Source organism: Drosophila sulfurigaster, chromosome X (genome assembly GCF_023558435.1).
Source record: "Drosophila sulfurigaster albostrigata strain 15112-1811.04 chromosome X, ASM2355843v2, whole genome shotgun sequence".
NCBI lineage: Eukaryota > Metazoa > Arthropoda > Insecta > Diptera > Drosophilidae > Drosophila > Drosophila sulfurigaster.
In genome coordinates this window covers 13,780,542-13,803,243 of record NC_084885.1, presented here as the reverse complement: position 1 = coordinate 13,803,243, position 22,702 = coordinate 13,780,542, and the positions used below count along the sequence as shown (strand labels likewise).

Genomic DNA, 22,702 nt, shown 5'->3' with positions numbered 1-22,702 from the left:
GCGTCATTTCAATCGGTTGTAATTGCAAAATTACTTATTGCATTTCTAACAAATATTGTTTAAGTTGTGCTATGCGCGTGTGTATAATTAAAGAAAATTGCTCAATTATCCGAGAAAAAGGACGCTTAATTTTATTTCGATCGAACTTTTTAAATAAATGGCACATATTTACACATACGTTAACAGTCTACTCCGCTGCAACCGGTTCAGCTGGCGCCGCTGCAGGGCTGGCTTCTTCAGCCGCAGGCGCAGCAGTGTCAGCTGCGGGTGCTTCAGCTGCTGGCTCAGCTGCTGCGGGTGTCTCCTCTTTGGGTGCTGGCTGCTCTGCTGCGCCAGCTTCGCCAGTGACAGGTGCTGCTTCACCCTCGGCTTCGGCAGCAGCAGCAGCAGCTGGATCGGCGACTGCAGCTGCTGCTTCAGTCGGCGGTTGCCCCTCTGCCGTAGCTGCCTCGCCCGGCGGCTCTTGACCTTCAGATGCTTTGGGTGCTTCTTCGATGGCTGCCTCAGCGGGAACTTCAGCGGATTTGCTTTGATCCAGGGACGGCTTACGTGATCCAGCTGGTTCTTCGACAGGCTCGACTGTGGCTGGTGTCTTCTTCTTCTATGGATTATAGAGGGATCATTGCATAATCAATCGAAAAATAAGGTAACCATTGTATATCTTTACCTTCTTGGGTGTCCTCTTCTCATCCGCTGGAATTTCCTCATCGACTTTATAATCTTCTGGGAAGAACTTGAGGGCATCCGTGCGACCGACGTTAACATCATTACTACAATAAGTGGGTTCGAATTGTACCAACGACAGCATAGTATAGGACTGAACTTTGTTCACTTTAAGCACAAATCGATCGTTGCTGAAAATGAATACAAATATTATTATATATCACGATTATATCATCATCTTTGGTGACTTACGGCGTTGAATCCTTTAGCTCATCATATTTGTATATGGAGTTGGTTATCAGTTTGGCCTCACCAGGCGTATCGTTGGTAAAGAAACCATATTGCGGCACATCTTCTCGAACTCCATCGACCACCTCCATGATATCGTCACGTTTATTCGCCTCGAATGCCATCACAACGTGCGGCGGCTCTGGTGGCGGATCTGGTGGCAAGAATCCGCCGGTTTGGCCGCGGAAGAACACTAAGATCAGGGCAGCGTGAGTGCGACGATTGTTTGCCACCCAAATTGGGGGAATCTTGACGCGTTTCGTCCGCGTCAATGGCTTCGGAGGCTCCTCTTCCTCCTCGACCATCTCCTCTTCGCTGACGACGGCATCGACATCGAGTCCCATGTCAATGTCGAAGCCCATGCTCGTCGCCACTGGCTGTGCCGTTTGCACCACTTCCTCCTCCTCGGTGCCCTCCTCTTCATCAATGTCTTCGGCGCCGTCCTGATCCTTGCCACGCGTTTCGTCGTGCATTTGAGTGACGGATTTCTTTTCGGCCAGCTTGCGCTCGGCGGCTTTTCTGGCTTCCTCCTCGGAACTCACTTCTTCCACCCAGACTTCACCATCTATGGGAAGGAAATGGAAATAAGTGAAATAATCAGATATAATCCTTTTTTCTACAATAAAAGCTCAAAACTTTTCAGAAAATATAATTTAAGTTTTTTTTTTAATAATTTGAGAGAATTTTTAATCTATCTTCAAATATTTATTATTTAAATGAAAAGTTGTCTATAAATTTCCACAAAGACTCTAATAAATAATATTATTTGGATATAAAAACAAACATAAACCGATTGATTCAAGTAATTTTAAAATCATTGAATTTTCTTCATTTCGAATGTGTATTAAACATCGAGCCCTTTTCTAGAAATAATATATTTTTTTATAATCTCTGAATTAGTTATATAGAATGTGTTTTATATATATGTATGTATGTTTAATCTTAAATTTGCGATAACTTTTAATATGATCTATATGCATTATCTTATCAGAAGTAACCGGCATTAGAAACTAGCAAGAACTTCTCAAAAAGCGGTCAATATTTAACTGTTAAATCGAACCAAAGTGCATACATACCTTCCACTTCGACCTCGAATTTAATCTTCAGGGGCGCTATAATGGGTGGAATCGGATGCGGAACATTGATTTCATCATCGGGCGGCGCAACTCTCTCCTTTGTCAGCTCGTGGGCATATTGGGCTAGCACATTAGTTATGGCACCCGCTGACTCGTCGATCTTCCAGAAGCACATGAGCAACTCTTTGCCATTCAACTGCTCAATAATATCGGGTGATAAAGGATTCTTGCAGGCAAAGTTAACCACATCGAAATCGGCTGTCGACACTTCAAGATATTTGCGATCTTTGCATTGCATTTTCAGATGCTCGGCGGGTTCAGATAGCTTCTTGAACATATCTCGAGATACTTGTGGTCCAAAGACTGTGACGCCAATATCCGGCAAGTTTTCCATTATCACATCGGTGCAACGCATCAGATAATCGAGACGCTTTTTCTCTTTCTTTTCAAATTCAGCACGTTCGGCTTTTTGTAGAGCCTCCGTTTTGATACGCAAAGCTTCAGCCTCAATGGGCTGAAGATCGCCTATGTTATAAGTTGGTCGCGATGTGGTTAGTGATGCCTTCTCCAGTTCTTTCACTATCAAATCCACTAACTTTGGAGCGTCAGCTCCGAAAAATAGATTAACAGCCCGACCATTCTAAATATAGTATGAGGATTCATTGAATTATAAAATAGTTGAAAACGTGAAACTCTGAGATAATTACAATAACAAAAACAGGCTAAAAATTATATAAATTTAACAAATTTTATATAAAGTTAGTTTACGTTTATCCAACTGTATTATTAGCATTATATACTATACTTCCGTATGTACTAATCAGAAAAAAGAATATATTTTTCCATAATTAAGCAAATGAAAAGCAATGCTTTAAAAGGCAAGATCGCGTACTACAAATCCAAAGTTTAGCTTTTAGATCACTGTATGTTTACACAAGTTTTAAGTCTTTTTTTTATGGGTAAAAATATAAATACAAATACAAAGATTTCAAGACTTACTGTAACAAATAGCCAAGTGGGTTCGCTCTTTTTGTAGAAACGCTTTAAAGATGTTATTGTATCTGCGCGGCACTAAGATTATGAATTTGATTAGCGATTCAACCGATAGATCATTTTTGTTAATTTTCTATGACTACATACTGTTGCCAGCTGCAAGTTATCGCCACCCATTTCAAGTTTAACTCGTCGCAATGTGCCAAGTAGTCCCAGGCATGGTCCACACCATTCTGAATAGACTTCCAAAACTACAAGTGAATGGCATATTGAAGATCCTAATAATTCTAATAATTATGCAAATATTATATTACTTAGCAATCCAGGACGAGTTAAAAACTTTTCCAATTCATCGTCAGTCTTAATTTCAGTCTGTAACTGTTGTGCTCCTCCTTTTCTGGCCATTGTTTTTAGCGTTTATAATTTGATTCATACGTATGCAATTTAAAATCCAAACTTTCAATATTACAATTTTAATAAAATGACCGAAATTTTGTTAAAATGTTGCATAATTGAATTTGTGTACTCAACTATTGCTTATGCTCTAGGCAACACATTTCTCAAGGAACTATTGATCAAACAAAGAGTTGAAAATTATGGGGCAAATAAATTGGCAGAGAATACTCGACTACAAGATATCCTAATAAGACAAGTTGATTTTTTTGTTTTGATTGATTTTTCTTTTTGTTTCATTTTGATAGCATTGCAAATTTGAAAACCCTTAAGAAAAGATCCCGCAGTAAATATGAATGAATAAATAGGCGCAGTTTATGTTAATCATAATAAATTAGTTAACCACATATTTATTTAAGTAAAACATGTTCTTTTTACTTAAGCATTAACGAGTACTTACACATTGCATAACAAAATATTACATTCTGATTATACATACATACACATTTTATATAATACATAATAATTATAAAAAAAAAAAATAATTAAGGAAGAAAACATGGAACGGAAATCGTGCTCTAATTTCTTTTTGTTTTAATTTAGTGGCCTCGTGACTTAATTTCCATGTTCAACTTTAAAAAAAAGGAGTTGATTTTTGTTTTGTTTTGTTTTGTTTGTTGTTTTTAAGAAATCAGTACGTGATCACACTCAACCATTATACTACGTGTGTGTGTGTGTGTATGCATACGATTAGTATATTCTACATATGAATGCATCTACTATATATATACATATACACATATGAATAAACATAGTATTTGAGTATGAAGCGTGGACAGCTGGCGATAATTTGTTGCTTTTAACTACGAATTACTTATGTCCTTTTCTAAAATTACTATACACATTTATAAACACAAATTAACATTGATCGATCAATCGATTGATCGATCAATTAATTGAACCCGCTCAATCTCGGGAATTTGCATGCTTCTCTGTTTTTCATCGCACAGAAATGCCATTTATTGTGATCACATTACTGGATACTGGTTCGGGTTCGTAGACCTCATCATTCGTTCGCATCTCGTAGGGTGCATCGTAAAACTGTTCATTTGGTATTTGGTCGTAAATGTTTTCTGCAAATATAAATAGTATAAAAGATTTATTAAATGTAAATATTTCAATTTGTCAAAGTTAGAGAAGTAATTTTGAAAAACCTAGACTAATTACAGGATGAAATATCATAAATTTGTATTGTGTAGAGATTTTATCCTTCTAGCATTTACCAATCAGTCAGTGAGTCCATGAGGACTATGTTATAACTGAAAGATTTGTCATAAATTTTAAACACGGCCTTATTCACTTGATATTCTATATACATTTTTAATTTGGTAAATATATTTTTTTTTTATCAGAATTATTAAATTTTTGGACTCATTATTAATCGCTTTTCAATTTGGTGTGCAAATTTTCAGCCTCATAGCTTAAACAACTTTTTTCTATATAACAAGTCAATTAATGAAGTCTTTCACTTACCGGAGCGATTATTCATTTGCTCACTATCGGCATTATTATTATTGTTGCTGGCGCCTCGTCCGCCTGCCGATCCGCCTTGGAACGTGTTAAAAGTCGCGGTGGAATTATTGTTATACGTATTCATTCGATTGTTGGCCTCGAGTGTGGAATATGACATGACAGCAGCGTTGCGTTCATCCTTCGTTTCAGCCGCTTGAATATTCTCAGTATTCTTAACAGGTCTTGCCTTATTGCGATACAAGAAAATAAGACCGACGACCACAAGCAGTCCAATGATGATGGTGGCACCAATGGCCACACTTGTGCCCAACTCCGAGCTCTCCTGTCCCTCGACGGTGGCCAATTCACAGTGCGGCTGTTTGCCACTCCAGGCACCGTCCTCGGTGCACTTGCGCAGATATTGTCCTATGCGATTGTAGTTGGGAATGCAATGATACTCGGCAGATCCTCCATATAAAGTTGAGTCGTTGACCACAATGACGCGACCATTGTCGATGGCCAATGGACGACCGCAGTCCACGGCTGTCAATAAATAATCAAATTAATACACATTTATAGTAATGCTTAGGATGGAAAAATTACGTTCTATAAACAAAAATCAAAACCTTGAGTTTGAGAATTTCTTAATCTAAAAAAAATGAATTCATACTATAAAACAATAAATGTCGGTTCCAATCACAAATTTAAACCTTTCAATAACCTTCCTTATTTTAAGAATGATCAATCTATAATTATTGTGATTGTAGAATTTAGTTTCTGGGTCCAATTATGATTCAAAAATGTTTTCTTGATTTTTGCACTTTTTTTTCGGTATGTAATCATGAACACTTACGTCTGCAGCTTGGACTTTTGCCGGTCCATTTTCCATTCTTTTGGCATGTGCGAGTATCGTTGCCAACCAGAATTCGTCCCTTGGCACAACTGAAGGTGGCCATGGAGCCCACTGCACGAGTTCCCGCCTCCACTAGCAAACTGTCAGTCAACGTTGGAGTATCGCAGACGACTTCGGTGCACTTTGGTGCCTCATGACTCCAATTGCCGTGCTCGGTGCACAAACGTCTCGAGACGCCGTTCAACTTGAAGTTCACATTGCATTCGTAGAGCACTGCGGCTCCATAGTACGTTGCATTTGTGGCCAGCGTCACTTTGCCGTCCACTATGTTCTCAGGTGTACCGCATTCCACATCTAATATGGAAATTCAAAATAAATATAAACATTTGTGTAAAACTAAAGATAGTTCGATTTGGGAAAATTCAATTTGATAGCTGAGAAGTTTTTATCGCTTAATATTTATTGTTGGTAATTGGAAATTGTGTTAAGCTAACAAATGCGATATGTCGCTTCAGTTTTCCATGTCATATACTAATACCATATCTCTTTACTTACATACACACTCCGGAATTACGCCGCTCCATTGTCCATTGTCTGTGCATGTGGCCAACGCTTCTCCCACCATTTTATAGCCACGCTCGCAACGATACTTGGCCAAAGCGCCAATTCTGTAATGCAAAAATGATTCAAAATGTATGTTATCAAGAGAGTATTAATATTAGCGTTAATAGCCAAAAATTCGTAACTATCCAAACTCAAGTACCTTGGATTTCTATTACATTTAAAAAGTACGAATTTACAAAATTTAAATAATATTATATTATTGTGTAATTTGCAATGCAACGATTATTATCTATCTATTACTCCATTTTGAAACGATCAAATTGTGATCGCTTTTCTAAGTTCTCTAACTATTTATCTATCTATCTATTTCTCTAGTGCGCTTCTTTGAAATATTTGCAATAAAAATACAATCCCACATGACATTTTTTTATATTTAATTAAAATTTTGATTAAAAAATCTCCCGAGCGACTTGTCAAACTAATTTTTAGTGTTTGCGCTGAGCATTGTTAGATCAGTCAATCAGTGTGGATAAAGAATTTCATATATCATAAAGAATTTCTTATATCCGTATAAAAGACTTTATATTAGGTTGACAATTTTGTATATTTTGTACTTTGAATGTAGTAAAATATCAATATACCAAATAGTATATAGTATATTTTTGGTATATTCGCAAAAATATGATTTTATCGAAACTGAAAAGCGGCAGTCTCAGAGTAGGGCAAACTTGACTGTAGCTTTCTTGATTTTCTATGCTATTCAGACACGCAAAGATCATAAAACTGTGCGTATAACTTAACAAAATTTGATAAAAAAAAATAATATATTTATATGAATTTCCCAAAAAACTCACTTGTATGTTTGTGCCGGATTCTGAATGGATTCTGCGGTGCGTATAAGAGTGCGTCCATACATGCGATCGTTGCCCGTGACTGAGAGCAGACTATGCGATGGCAACAGTGGCTCATGACAGCGAATTTCTAATGTAACATTTCAATTAGTGAAGAAAATATTGATTAAGATATACAATCCATCAAGCATACCTTCGCATTTGGGCGGCGCATCGCTCCAAGTGCCCGATTCGAGGCATTTGCGTTTAACAACTCCGCTCAGTTTGTGTGATTGCGTGCAGCTAAATACCACCTCGGATCCAACGTAGGTTGTGTTGGACACATACTTCATGCTACCATATGGTATAGGCAGTGTGGGGCCACAGTCAATGTCTGTAAAAGGAAGGGTTTGCATTTATTTGAATTTTAATTGAAAATCAAGGCTAATTTATGCAAAGATTTCGATTATGATTGGCTGCAAAAAGCGAAGAAAGAAGTACTATCCAATCGATTATAAGCTAGTATTTAAGGTAATTATTACTGTATGTTAAAAAGAAATTCAAAGCACATAACTAATAACATTTATGAGTGAATAAATATACAATCAAAATGTATAACTGCCGAAAACATTTGTTCTGCTAACTTATGATGAGGTTTCTTTTTGCTTCGAGGTGTTATAGAGCATCAAAGAAATGATACAAAAAGAAAATTTCAATATACAATCTGACGTAATTGTTACAATCCGTTAAAAAGAACTTTAGAATTGTCGAAAGGAAAAGTCAAAAGAGAATAAATATGAGATCGGCTATTGACTTTCTTTCTTATAGGCTTTATATGAGCTTTCTTCTTCAGATAAAATTCTGAATGCTTGAACTTGTAGCCTTATGTTAAGATTTCTGTAATGAACCTATTAATACAGAAGTTGAAAAATGGATGAATAGAAGAGAAATTCCGAACTGCCGTCGACAGTTAGAGAACTTACATTCGCAGAAGGGCGCCTCAGAGCTCCAGTCGCCAGAGTCCAAGCACTCAAGCACTGGTGTGCCATGCATTATGTGACCTGGATCACAGTTGTATTGTATTTTCGAGTGCACATTGTAGTCGTAGCCAATGACAAAGGAACCGGCGGGTACTTGGGGTGTTTCGCATGTGACAAGCTCACAGATGGGCGCTTCACCTGACCACTTGCCATCTCTGGTGCAATACAACTTCCGAGGGTCCATCGAGCCAATGATCGTCATCGCATTCATATTTCACAATCGAATCGACGGTCGTTGTGCCGTTGATCAATATCGAAATGCCTCGATCAGGTCGAGCTGGTGCACCGCAGTCGACAAAGCGACAAGACGGCGTTTTGCTCGACCATTCGCCACCCAATCCGCATGAAATGATCTACAAATCGAAATATTTAGTTAATTGAATATATTTTATTTAAAATCGTTGTACTTACCGCCTCGCCAACAAGCACATAGCCGGGTTCGCAAACATACGTGGCTGTTGAGCCAGCTCTTTTTGTCCGTGAATCGCACATTGCCACCGGTGATTTGCTGGGGATCTGGACACCAGTCGACCAAACACTCTGGCTGCTTGCCACTCCAGCCTTCGAGCATGCATGTTCGATTCTCGTTGCCAATCAACGTGTAATTCTCGTGGCAACTGTATGTGGCCACAACACTGTAGCTGGTTCGCTCCTCTGACAAATGTATCGAACCGAATTTCAGATCGGGCAATTCTCCGCAGTCAACGTCTGCAAATAATGTTAATGATATGAAATAAAGGGTTTGCAAAATTGTTTTAAATTAAATAATTGGCTAAAGGAGTACCAACTTTTATTTTTAATTATATTTAGCCAACATTTTAATACTTCTTTAGGTTAAGTTTTTATTGGGAATGACCGAGTCTAATATGCTGTCACTTAAAACATATTATTAACTAAATAATTGATTAGCTAATAAGCATTTTAAAGCTTATTTCTCTTTGGGAGAAATGTGTTACGACACCTAATTTTAATTAAAAAAATTGGATTTAATAAATTTATATTTTCACAAAATGTTCCACTTTTTATTGAAATGTACTGATTGTAAAATTATGTGATAAAATTAACCCATAATGGGAAAATCCTGTCTTACAAAAGTGCACCAGCTTTAGTACAAATTTAATAAATATTTAACTGAATGAATTGGTAGATCTTCAATTCACGAAAGAAAGAAAGAACAAATACAGAAGTTGCATTATATGAACCATTTCAGAAGAAAGGATCTACTTATGTAGATGTATCGGCTTTTGTTGAAATGTACCACTTTACCTTGAAATGTGGCAATCGTGCCTAGCATCTAGTATAACAACTTACATTTGCAAGTGGGCGCTGATCCGCTCCAGACTCCATCGGGTTTGCATTCGCGCTCAGCGAAGCCAATCAGCGAATGTCCCTTTGGGCACTCGTATTGGATTTTCTCTCCCAATGTGAACTTCTTGTGCAATACTGTTGTGTTCTGCTGCGCATCCGGCGAGCCACAGGATAAAGGAGCTGCAAATTAATGCGACAAGGATGTAATTAATGTATAGAAATGGATTCAAACTCTGAGTACATACAGTGCTGGCAAATGAAATGCAGATAGTCCAGATTGCAGCCAACATCGTTCCAGAGCCAATTCCGTCCGCCATCGAAAACAACACAGTTCTGCTCGCCATTATAATTATTTGGCTGATCCTTACCCCAGGCGGGTTTCTGCACAACTTCACCTAGAAAAGCAAAATAACATAACATGATTTATTGCCATGTATCGGACATAGAGGGGAGACCAAATTTGTACATTGAAATTGTTAGGGATACCAAAATAATTTGGTTTCCCAAGTGATTTAACGATAGAATAATATTTATATCTTTAAGTGTTTGCTGAAGAGATCGATTTCTACATAAGAAAACTACTTAAAATTACAGCCAACAGATGCTTACAAAATCGATTCCTGTCTTAGAAAAAGTGTACTAAAAAGTGCTGAAAATAAGTCCTTTGGTGAACAACACTTCAATAGTTTGCCAACTGTTTAACAATTCAAATATTTGCGAACAACAAATACTTGTAACAACAAATACTCGTGATTTGTTGTTGGCTCTTTGAATTCTTTATGGTAACCATATGTACATATATCATCATATTAAATTGCCAAAATATGCTAAAGAGATCGATTCCTGCCTCAGAAAAAGTGTACTAAAAATAAGTACTCTGGTGAATAACACTTCAATAGTTTGCCAACTGTTTAAAAATTGAAATATTTGCAAGTTTATTCAAACCCGGCCAACAAATACTCGTAATTTGTTGTTGGCTCTTTGAACTCTTTATGGCAACGAAATAAATTCAAGTGAGCTTTACTCTGCCTATTCAGATTACTTTTGCGGATGCTTACGTCATACAATAACTGAAGCTGTAAGACCACAAAGAGCTGTTGTTTCATTCCATTATATATATATATATACTACATAGTGGGCTGACTAATAAAGAGATTGCATACCATTCACCCATTTCCATGTGCGCGATGTGATGCCGGGCTCTTTTTGTGCGCCAATCCAAACCAATTGAGGTTTCAGTTCCGACTTGCGTCGTTCTAACTCCGAGAGTATATATTGACTTGTTGCGCCTCGAAACTCATGCACCAAGTTACCGCCTGCAGCAAAACGAAGATGAGCATCATTAAGATTTGTTAATTATGTACAAATGTATGTATATTATATATTGTGTTTACTATATATCGAAGACAAACAATTACCTGTTTGCTTGCAAATGGCTTGAGCTTTTTCGAAGCTTTCTCCTTTCGTGATATGAAAGTCGTAGCATGTCTTGGAGAATGTTGTCACCACGGTATCGACACCGATTTTGGGGCTCAGACAGCGATCGACGGAGAACTCATCGTTGGTGAATGTCTCCACCTCGCAGAGGCTCAGACTGCCCTCGACACCGACCAGCTGAATGGCCACATACTGACCCACCAAGGGCCTGGCACACGTGAACGTCTTCACGACGCCCTCATCCAATGTGCCCGGATACCAGGCGCACAGCGGATTCCGTTGCAGATCTGCGCTGCTGTTGCCCACGCGAATCTCCAGATCTTGCAGTGGCTGATGGCCACAACAGCCACGTGTCGTGATACGGACCACGTGCACGGTTTGTGGTGTCAAGAGATCCACTCGCCACCACGGCGAGGGTTCCTTTTGTGTTTCCGAGCACTCCTGTCCATCGGGATTCTGAGAGCGAAAAAGATAAAGTTTGACCTTTAGATGGCATAGAACTAAAATATGATTTTAAAGACTTACAAATAGTATAAACTTTATCAATTTTTTTAATTAATATTTTTACTTCTACATTTTATTTATTAGACAGTTAAGTTTCACATAAATTTTTAGCCTCACACAATTCAAAAGCTAATAGTTCTTAAAATATTAAAGATTATTAGGTTGAAAAGAACATTTTTGGGAGATGAAATTCCAAAGCATTGACACAGTTGAAGCTACATTTTATTTGTCTGTAGCGAAAAGAAAACATTCAACATTCTTTATAAGTAGACGCCTCTTTTATTTGAATATCTTGCTTAGGTAATCTCTTTTCTTAAGACTTTTTAATAGTTTGTATAGGAATGTTGTTCCTTTATTCACACAATATTTTAGATAGTTCTCACTGTATTATGTGTGTATAAGTAAAGCATATAAAATGTATGCAATGTTAGAAAATTCTAATAATTTCTGATTTATTTTACAGCATAAATAGTACAGCTTTTTTTTTTGAAATAGCAGTGGTAGCGACCTGCACGATTAATTAGGAAATACTTTTATAAACACTAATTGGAGAGATAATTTATAACAGTTAAATGTATGTGTTTTTAAAAAATATTATTTCTGTCCAAAACTTTTATTTACTTAAATGTAGTATTGCATATTTTGTTAAGGTTCCTAAAACCAAAAAAAAAGTATATATGTATATCTTATTTTTTGTTACTTTAAATTAAATTCTGGGTTCAAAAAGTGCTGGTTGAAATATTATTTGCTTAAACAGAAATGAAATTAATACTGCTATAAAATAAAAATTCGATAACAATTGTTGCTCATTCCAAGAATATATGACGAATTGAAAATAAATATAGAAATTTGAATGCTATGACAAGCTTTTAAGCAACTAATGTTTTATATACTTTTTAATCAGATGATTACCTTATTGCCAGGCTTGCCATCGTTCGCATAGCTGGCAGGACCGCTGCGTGTGTAGGAGCTTTGATTAACCGGCTTGCGGTAAGCAACATTGACGCCACAGAATGGCAGATCCCGTTCCCAGCCGGCGGTCGCGTCACACTTGATCGTTGACGGACCGAACAGCTCGTAGCCAGCATCGCATGTGTAATGAGCCTCCGAGATACCAGTTTCACCACTCACCGTACGTACTTTGGCATTCAGCGGCACAGCCGGTGGACCACAGACTGAAAAAAAACAAGAAACAACGTATATATTTTAGTATAAACTTTTACTTATTTTCATCTCTTTCGAATGCTTTTTTTTGTTCGTAATTAGACGGCTTGTTAGTACGATAAAGTATCTGGTTTAATAACTTGATCAACATGGCTAATTTAGCGTATGAAAGTGAAGCTATTAAAAATTATACATTTTGTAGAGAAGGATAAAGAATTCTAACCATTTGTTTATATTTATATATCGACGGCTAAAACATGGACAACATTAGTTATAATCGCGAGACTATTAATTCTGTCATCAACAGTTTTAAGTGGTTTTTGCTCAAGCGTTTGATCCGCTAGATAATTCTCACACCTTAGGGCAAACAAAACAGGTATGAAAGTTACGGACATCTGTGTTCGATGTGAATCACGACTGAAGCAACATAGAATTCGAATGCAAGGGATTTAGTTTGAGTTAATTTAGACACACCTCTGACAACTATAATTTATGCTATCATATAATATATAATAATTATAATGTTTACTATTAGTAAGTTTATGAGAACTTAATAAAAAAAAAGCTAGTCTCAGCAAGTTTGTAAACTACAGTCGAGCTACCTCTATCTACAGAGCACACAAAAGAATCCAGTGTGACCAAAGCTGTGAAAGAAACTGGAGACGGTGCAGCTGCGTTTGCGTTCGCGTTCGCGTTCGATTTCATGGCATTGTTTCTTGAATAACAAGTTTATAATTCGAGCGTAATGAAATTCTGAGAAACCACTTAGAATATGCTTAATAAGTGTACAAAAAACTCTAGACGCTACAAATTTTATAACTTAGTGTGGAAAATAAATATATGTAACCGGCAGCAACGTATACTATATGTATTCATGATCAGCGTGAGCTGTTAATTAATTTTCGATGGCGAAAATCACACACTGCATTTTTATGGGCTACGACATGAAAAATAGGTCAAGCAGCTTTCTTTCGTAATACTCCAAAGTAAAAAAAGACTTGAAATGAAAAGGAAGAGAGAACCCGAATCTGATACCCTGAAAGAAATACGTTTGTTGTTGCGCAAAATCATTTATCTATTTATATCACTTTCGCCCATATAAAACTGGCAACTGGCATTCCTTTTTTTTTGTTGTTGTTGTTGTTGTGGTGCGCATAGAATTATTAACCGGTTCGTCATTAGGAGGAGTTGGAATACTCGTATATGAAGATAATTATGCGCATAATTTCGACAGCATATACATACATACAACATCAGCTGAGAGAGCTGGGAACTAGGTTTATCCTAACTCCAATCACTTCCGAATAGAATAAATTGGTCAGCAGAGCCAAAGCAAAGCAAACCAGACAGAGAGACCTCTTACATCTTTTACTTTCGTTTTTCTTCTTTGTTCGTTCGTTTCTGTTGATCGATCTCAAAAGGTGTTTGGGTCAACATCTGTATCTGTATCTGTATCTGTGTGTGTATGAATGAATATGTTATGTGCAGAAATTTATAATTTATTCTGATCTGCGAATTTTATTCATTTTCGTGATATTTCGCAATGATGTTTTGTGTGGCTGTTTCGCTGTTGCAGCTGGTTGTTTGGTTGATGTCAGGTTTTCTCTCTTTCTTCTTATTTTGTTGTTTAGCCCATGCAAAATGTGTGTGTGCTCGATGATGTTATTTATGCCCAAGAGTCAAATAAAAAGCAGTTATTCGTATGCCACTTAAATAGCATTCATCCGGTTTAACCAGTGTTTATGATATACATATAGTCGGCGGGTAGTTTGTAGGTACAATACATTCAAGTTCCAGTGCATATGTCACTTGTTTCTTGTGCATGAGAACAAAGTCAATCAGGGAGTGGCGAAATCTTATTGTAACTGCCTGCAAACTCGATGCTTGCCACCCTCCAAAAAAAACACAAAATATGTAAACGAATTTATGCTGCAGATATTTGCTGAATTGAGTGTGTAAATAAATGAAAGTCTTGCAAGCTTATTATTTTCTATTCATAAATATTATTTTAATTACTGCAAAGCATTGAAGCATTCACTGTGTGTGCATATTTATGTTTATTATTTTTTTTTTTTGTGTTGAGAGAGGGCCAACAAACGACATGCAGAATGCAAAGTTCGAGGAACTAACATCGTATATGGGTAAGTAGGGCGGTTAAGCGATCGCATTGCCCGATTGGAAGGTGCCTTGAATTCAAATGCCGTTATGACAACGTCAGGCGACAGCAAACAGCAAACAGCAACCGCATTTGAAAACATTTCACGTAGGTGGACGCAATCTTGAAAGTTGCTAACAACAAATGAAATGTAAAAGCTTTATTAAAGCCCAAGCTCGATAACAACATACAGAGGGGGAGCAACGGGAGTGAAACGTAACTGCTATTTTAATGTAAGAATACTATAAACATATCCGGGAGTCAGTTTGCTAGTTCAGCATTCACTCGCTTAATACCAAATGTGATTGCATTTTATTTGCAAATTGAGCCACAAAATGAAGCGAAGAAAAGAATTGGAAAGTATTCCTACGTATGTCCAAATATACATTTGACAATTAAGCATAACATTCTATAAAAAGATTTAATAGCCTATTATCAAATCGATAAATAAAAGATTTGCCTACACTCAAAGTGACACTAGTCGTATACTTAATACAAAATGCGCAAAGTAAGAAAAAGGTTTTAGCCTTGAACTTCTGTTCAAAATAGGGATATCGATCGATAACAGTCCTAATGGTTTTATACAGCTTAAAATACTGTAAAAATACTAAAATAAGACAATTGAACAAAGTGCGAAAAAGGTTTAACCTTGAACTCCTGTTTAAAATAGGGATCTCGATGGATACCATTCCTAACGGTTTAATACAGTATAAAATACTGTCAAAAATACTAAAAACGACAACTACAATTAATCACACGCAGCTTAATTTGTTAAGCTCAACAAATAAATTTGCCATATATATATATAGAAGATATTTATATTTGAGTGCATTTTAATGGACATGTTTTTATTCGGAGCACATTTATTCAGATGAACTCGGTATGTGATTTTTCGTAAATATTTGCTTTGCATTATTAACGGTATTTCGACCGGCAAAGTGAGCAGCAAATGAAAACGTTTATTTGCTAATGGGTTTGGAGGCAATTATACAATTGTCGCAACAGAGAGAAGAAAAACAAGACAAACAAAAAACCAGCCATGTGTGTGAGTGTGAGTGTGTGTGGAAATCCGCAACAATCATAATCGTATCATATAGTTGTAACCGGCATCAGACATTTTCCGGAGCAGGGCAATTATGAATGTGTTGTGGATACTATATATGCAAATATGTACTATATCGAATATCAATGCTATCGATAAACCTGCATGGCAGGCAGTCAGGCAGGCAAGGAGGAACTCACTGTGGCAATTTCCGGCTGTAATCAGCGACATCATCATCATTATAAGCATTATGAATTGAATATGCATATGCTTTGAAAAGGCCATGGCTCTCTGCCATATGTTGCTGTTGTTGCTGCTGCTGTTGTTGTTATAGTCCAGTAGTCGAGGTGTTGTTGAGATGAACAATAACTTGTGGCAAAAGCCAAACATTGTTGTTGTCGAGTTGTCGAGTTGTCGAGTTGTTGTTGTTATTGTTGCTGTTGTTGTTGCTGTTGTTGTTGATGTTATATTGGCTTTTTGATTATTATTCGTTGCAGTTATGAAGCTGAAGCTTAAGCATCACCGCTGCTTAACACTTATGCAAACACTTCTCTATTTTAGTTATGTATACCACACATGTATTATTATTATTATTGTATTATCTATGATATATGAAATTTAAATTTACTACTTGTACGTTGCATGGCAGCCACTGTTGATCACTTGATTTTCACTTGGCATTCACATTGAATTTTCACCACATAATCTCATGACTATCTATACATACATGTATGTATGCATGTATGTACGTGTATAATGGGTGTAAGCATGTGAATATGATTGCATAAATTAAATACTGTAATCTTTAAAATGCACTCTATACGCGTACAATGACTTTTGAAATATGTAAAGAAAACGAAACGAAAAAAAAAAACAAAAATAATTAACTAAAACGTACAATGTACAATGTGTTTTCTCATGTTAAGTTTTCGGTTTTTTGAATAGACTGTTGTTTTTTGTATTGTTCACAAGAATAAACCACATGATGCATTATTATAATTCGTGTATTTCAAGGCTCCCAAGTTTTGGTTTCTTAACGTGGTCTGTGACATTCCCGCTTAGAAGCAGTTGTCGTGATTTATAATAGCAGACTTAAGTTTGTTTGTTTTTTGTATTTTGGAGACTGGTATTCTCTAAGCGCCGTTACACAGAGTGTGTAAATTTCACTTATTATCAGTGAGCGGCTGCGGTTTCAGATGTACATCTCTCTATGCATACATACATAGGTATGTGCGTATATGGAAAAAGACTATGCGGACGATCGTCACTAGACTAAGCCAACGTCGAGAAATTTTATAAAGTGTTAATTGACTCCAAATGAAGTCCAATTCGCTCGAAACAATTTAAAAGTTTGTTTTTTCCACCGATCTTTTTTGGGGGCAACCAAACGCACACACAAAAGCTACTGGAAACTGATCTCGATTTCAATTATTTGCATAGTACGATCGAATACATAGAAATACAAAGTCACACGCTTACATACACACATACATACATATTTAAATGTATATAGAGTAGAGTCATGAATATGGTCAGAACTATTGATTTCGCTTTCTGGACATTTTCTGCTTTTTTTCCAGTCACCACTCTCAGAGAGTGGGAATTCAAGTTGTGTTGTGTTGTGTTGTGTTTATTGTTACTTAATTCACTCATGGAACAGTGCACACACAAAAACAAAAACAGAAAAAGAAATAACCAAAGAGTTTGAAACAAAAAGCGTAGCTTTTTTTTGTTTTTTTTTTGTTTTTTAAGCTTGGAAAGCAACTTTTAAAATTAACCATTATCTTTGAACGTGAATATACACATGTGTGTATGTATTTCGAATGCAATCTACATATATGCAATTGTATAGCAATCGTAGATATGCAGACGAGAGAGTATGTACAACATACAAGTACATATACCATACATACATACATATACATATAACCACTATATATTTCGAACGGAGTTCGCTGTTGCCAAACACAACACACAAAAACAGAAAAACACGATCCTATGCGATACAATCCGTACTTCTGACACGTCTGCTTGGAATGAAAGTTGACTTATAACTGGTTTTGTTAGCTGGCTGGCGTTTCAGTTACAGAAGTTCGCAGCACTGCGCGTGTGCACCGACAACCAACAACCAACAACCGACAACCGACGACGACGACAACCGAAAAGACCGAGGACCGACCACTGTCGCCGTCACCATATTGTTGATTGGCTGCTAGCTTGCTTCGCTGGATGCTCGTTTTGTGTTGGCTCGCTCGGCTTCGCTGGTCGCATTTGGTCGCTCGGCTGGGGTCGGTCTGTGGCTGTGGCTGTAGCTGTGGCTATGCGACTGCGTTGCTGTTTGTCATTGTTGTGGCATTGTTGCCGACGTGAAATACAAGCAAGCTGCGCAATCGCACAGCTTTACACAATTTACCCGAGGGCCGATCCATGAGTACCGCATTCAACTAACTGGGCCAAGCGATTGTAGTCGTGAGAATAAACTACTAATTAGAGTGGCTGTAAAAATTCCTCTTCTTCTCTACTTCAACTCTTTTCCAACCTATCGTCGTTATGTTTTGTCATATGCTATCTTTGGTACACAATAAAAAGTAACACGCATGGAATGTAAATAGCATATACTAAGGACTTATTTCTTCAGGCTGTCGATGATAATGAATGAAATGATAATTTATTTTAGTCCTGTCAAGGTTTAGATACTTCATATTAAAATTATAGAGCACCGACTAATAAAAATTAAGGCATTAGTGTGTCTAACTGTGTTTTCTATGAAATATCAGTTTTTAAAACCTGCATTTGAAAAATAAAATCAATATATTAGTACTACACTTTTATTAAAAAAATATTTATTTAAAATATTTATATATTATAAAGTCAAAATAACTAGATTTAGTTAAAGATAAATACATGAAAATAAATTTATGATCCATTCATTGTGGATTCAGAAAGCCTTTCACAATTCTCTAAATTCTTACTTTTAGTTTAATAAATTGTGCTACACGTGCAATAAAAAACGACAGAAGAAAAGCTCGCAATTTTATAGATTATATTCAACAAAATTTAATATGATTATTATCATTATTATTTTACATCATTAATATGCTTTATGAATACTATAGAGGCATCTATATGCATATAGTAATATGTTTATTTCAATTGCATATTACTAAAAAGCTTTCTCTAGAAACTTTTTGAGTAACCCACGCGTTTATGTGACGGCTGTGCTGCCCCATTGTGGATAGCACAAAGTGGCTGTTTATACCCTGAAAAAGACAAGAAAAAAGGTATTATAACCCGGTAAAAGGCACAAGGAAGCATCAAGGACGCTTTAAAGTATATGCACATGTATGTGTGTGTGTGTAAAACTATCTAGTTTTAATGGCTTTTAAGTTCAATGCGTTCATCACGACTTGATCGTTGCCAATCAATAAATATGTTCTGATTATAGAAAACATTCAAATGACAAGAACAATTTTAAATGACTTAAATAAAATAAAGATTAACCATGCACTTAAAATAGAATTTGGCACAAACTAAATCTAAAGTGGTGAAAGCAAATGCACAGTGGAACAGTTGAACAAAGGGTATCTTCAAAGTTGAGCAAGCTTTTAACTGCAACGGACTTACTTGTTTTTGTTTTTTGTTACTATTACTGTTGTTTTGCTGCTGCTGTTGCTGTTGCTGCTGTTGTTGTTCTTATGTTTCCACTGTCAAAATGAGCGAAAGAATAATAAAAACCTGTACTAAAACTGGAGTACAGTAAAAGCTGTGTTCTATTTAACTCTACTTATTGGCATGGTTAATATACGTAAGCCGTTCACTGTAGTAAATTCTTATAACAGACACAAACACAGACGAGGGCAATTTTAAAGCCAAGCAGTGACAGTTGTCTTAAGTACAAAATTTAATTCTGTTATGACTTTTATTTTTTTTTTTTTGGTAAACTTGCAGTACTTGTCCAACATTGGTTTTATTGTATAATTTCTTTCAAGTGCCGTTTCGAATGTTAACAACTTAGGGAAGAATTCTTGCCAACTAGTAATCAGCTTTCGAATTAACGAAAGAAGTGTTCAACGAACTTTTTATTACAAAGCAATAAAATCACAAAAATAATTTACTTAAAAATAACTTAACTTCTCCCCTTTCTCGCAAGTTAGAAATATAAATAATCAAAGTTCAATAAAGTATTAAATAAATTAAATTACGTTCGTAAATTACGAATTGTTTGGCACAGAAATCCCCCGAATATCATTCAGATAACGGGGTATATAAAAGTCGCGGCCATAAATACTTGCCCAACAATAGATTATTATACGATTAGTAGTACTCATAGCATAGCAATTAATTTTGCAATGCAAACGCAATGGCCCGTTACACGGTCTATCGTTTTTGCAACTCTTGGTTGTCATTTATAGTTTTATTTTCGATTTTGTATTTAATAATTCAGCTTGGAATTATTATTATTTAACAAGCCAGATACAATTCAATTAACTAAATAATAGCGTCGACGTTAGAATTCACGCCCTGGCAATGCAAACAATGTCGAAACTATTTCAAATGCTTGATTTTGCCGGTAATACGAGTTTTTCCGACTTGTGTTTCTCAACACTAAACTAGATAAAATCATTGTGCTAATTTAACTATGTTCAGATCTATTTTTTATCTATCTATCTGACGTTTTTAATTCCTTTTAATGTCAAGTTTTTTATACATTTTTTAGCTATATATGTATATTGTGTATATTGGGACACTCTTGTCCATAGTGAATTTCACAGTACAGGAAAAACAACTAAGAAAGCTACAAATTCATATACCACAAAAATACAAAATTATACTTATATCAATACTTAATATATTAATATATTAATATAGTATTACATGAGAAATATACCACATTATATACTTTTTATACTTTAAAAAAGTAAATAAATAGATAGCATATAATAAAACAAAATTGATGGTCATGAAGTATTCATGTCTTCTGCACTTTTCGCATACAATTTAACTTTACATCATTGAGATGGCAAGCAAAAAAAAACAAAAAAACGTTATGCAAAAATGCATGTGAAACATGAATAGGCAGACTTTAGTTCTATAATTGTGTAAACCTTTTCAGCTTACACAACATGCGTAGATAATCTACCGTATAGATTTGGTTACAACTTTTTCTTGCAAGACATTATATGAATACTTTGCATATAGTATGTGTGTATGTATCTATTCTTCATGGGCTCCAAAACATAGGAGCTTTATTCCAAACAAAATATATATAGGTGCAGTTGCACTGATTCATTTACTATAGTTACATTTAATTATCTTGTACTTAAGCTTAAGTCTTGCACTTTAAGTTTAATTGTATTCGGACAGTAAAATTCAAAGTTACTTTAAAAATAATTTAATGGGTTAAAAATAGGTGCAGTGGCACTGAAGCAGTTGCTATGCTCTCTATACAAATCTATTGATACTATCTGTATAACATTTAAAAATATGAAAATATTATAACAATTATAAGAAAAGCGAACCATTTAAAAATAACTTTCTCATTAACAAGAAAAGGTAATTTTCTGAACATTGAATACAGTATATTAATTAGATAATTTATTTGCAAAACGCAAAACTTCTTAAGACAAAAAGTTATTCGCTGTCTTCCATCTTTATTTTTCTTTCTGCACAAAGCTATAAAACCAACGTTTAAGTCTTCCGTGGTTGCTGAATCTAATAGTGAAACTTAGCGCGTACTTTTAATTTTACGCCAGCAATTTATTTATTCAACATGAGTGATAAAGTGGAAAACACAATGCAAATTTTATTGATGTTATGGCATGCACACACACATTTGACAACTCTTTCAGATGATTCGCAAAACATTTCAAAAGCTTTCGTCTTCTCAGTTTAAGCATAAATTTAAACATGATCGATTGTGAGATACCCTCTTCCCACAATTTTGAATACTATCGAGCAAGTTGAGCGGACAAAGCAGAACTTTCCAAATAAATTAATTTTTATAATTACTAACAACTTGGGATTTAAATTTGCTCAAGTTAGCATAACAGATGAATGTTAAAAGTTAACATAACGGACAATTCTTAGAAATGAACAGGTCTTAGATAGTGTTTTGAATATATGTTGCACTTAACTAAAATACTTCTTAAATAACAAAATCTACTACTTTTAAAATTCCAACTTACACATAAATTTTAACTAATAGTTTTAGTTTGAATATACATACATACATATGTATGTTTCAGCAGGAAATTCTACCTTTCTATGAATGAGAAACATGGCTTATAAAAAGCGTTCTGGTTGGCTAATTTCTCTCCCCCTTAAAAACCAGTCGCAAGTTCTCAGGGGTCTTGTAAGGTAGTAAATATTTAATTTACTCGTTAAATGCATGGTAAATACAAACGAATGCTGTATAAATGTTAATTTTAATTAATTAAACAAATACTCAACTCAAATTGGTTTGATGTGAAAACAATTAAGAGAAAGTTTTTGTTGCAATTGTTTTCATTCTAAATTGAAGCAATTTGATTTCGAAAGTGCATTAAGAGAATCTCTAAACAATATCTTGGTATATGTAAAGTTAAGATGATATGCGTTAGAAGGATACGATCATCGCAGGAATGTTAACTGAGAGAGGGCCAAGAGAAATGAGAAAATTCCTGATCTGTCGACTTGGTTTGAATCACAGCTACCACTTTCGGTCTCACCAGCTGACTCTCATTCTCTCTCTCGCTCGTTCGCTCTGTGACATTGTTGGCTCTCAAGAAAATACCGTTGAGACTTGCCAAGTGTCCACACTATGTACTATATACATATGTAAACGCTCTGAGTCTGAGTCTGACTCGAACTCGGACTCGGACTCTGACTCCATACAAGCCAC

General features: G+C 35.8%; 2 protein-coding genes across 2 annotated transcripts; both read right to left on the bottom strand.

Moving 5' to 3' along the window:
- Nucleotides 1-105: 105 nt before the first annotated feature.
- Nucleotides 106-3,476, bottom strand: LOC133848946 (uncharacterized). Its single transcript, XM_062284706.1, has 7 exons — nucleotides 3,335-3,476; nucleotides 3,168-3,271; nucleotides 3,027-3,098; nucleotides 2,028-2,667; nucleotides 916-1,516; nucleotides 668-854; nucleotides 106-601 (listed from the first exon to the last, which is right to left on the bottom strand). Exons 1-7 carry the CDS (start codon nucleotides 3,423-3,425, stop codon nucleotides 188-190), a joined length of 2,109 nt encoding a protein of 702 aa, XP_062140690.1. The 5' UTR covers nucleotides 3,426-3,476; the 3' UTR covers nucleotides 106-187.
- Nucleotides 3,402-17,966, bottom strand: LOC133848945 (sushi, von Willebrand factor type A, EGF and pentraxin domain-containing protein 1). Its single transcript, XM_062284705.1, is given in 17 exon segments — nucleotides 3,402-4,546; nucleotides 4,947-5,468; nucleotides 5,779-6,132; nucleotides 6,334-6,446; nucleotides 7,197-7,323; nucleotides 7,387-7,566; nucleotides 8,156-8,381; nucleotides 8,383-8,565; nucleotides 8,624-8,686; nucleotides 8,688-8,920; nucleotides 9,524-9,700; nucleotides 9,766-9,915; nucleotides 10,684-10,836; nucleotides 10,939-11,413; nucleotides 12,374-12,636; nucleotides 16,023-16,424; nucleotides 17,740-17,966. Coding segments are annotated over 16 exon segments (3,543 nt in total). The 5' UTR covers nucleotides 16,213-16,424; nucleotides 17,740-17,966; the 3' UTR covers nucleotides 3,402-4,412.
- Nucleotides 17,967-22,702: the final 4,736 nt, after the last annotated feature.

What these genes read in the sequence shown, in the direction of transcription:
- LOC133848946 (XM_062284706.1), bottom strand. Translation starts at nt 3,425, where the DNA reads ATGGCCAGAAAAGGAGGAGCACAACAGTTACAGACTGAAATTAAGACT. An exon ending in CCACTTGGCTATTTGTTACA is followed by an intron (nt 2,668 to 3,026) that starts GTAAGTCTTGAA and finishes TACTATATTTAG; the next exon opens with AATGGTCGGGCTGTTAATCT. An exon ending in AGAAGAGGACACCCAAGAAG is followed by an intron (nt 602 to 667) that starts GTAAAGATATAC and finishes TATAATCCATAG; the next exon opens with AAGAAGAAGACACCAGCCAC.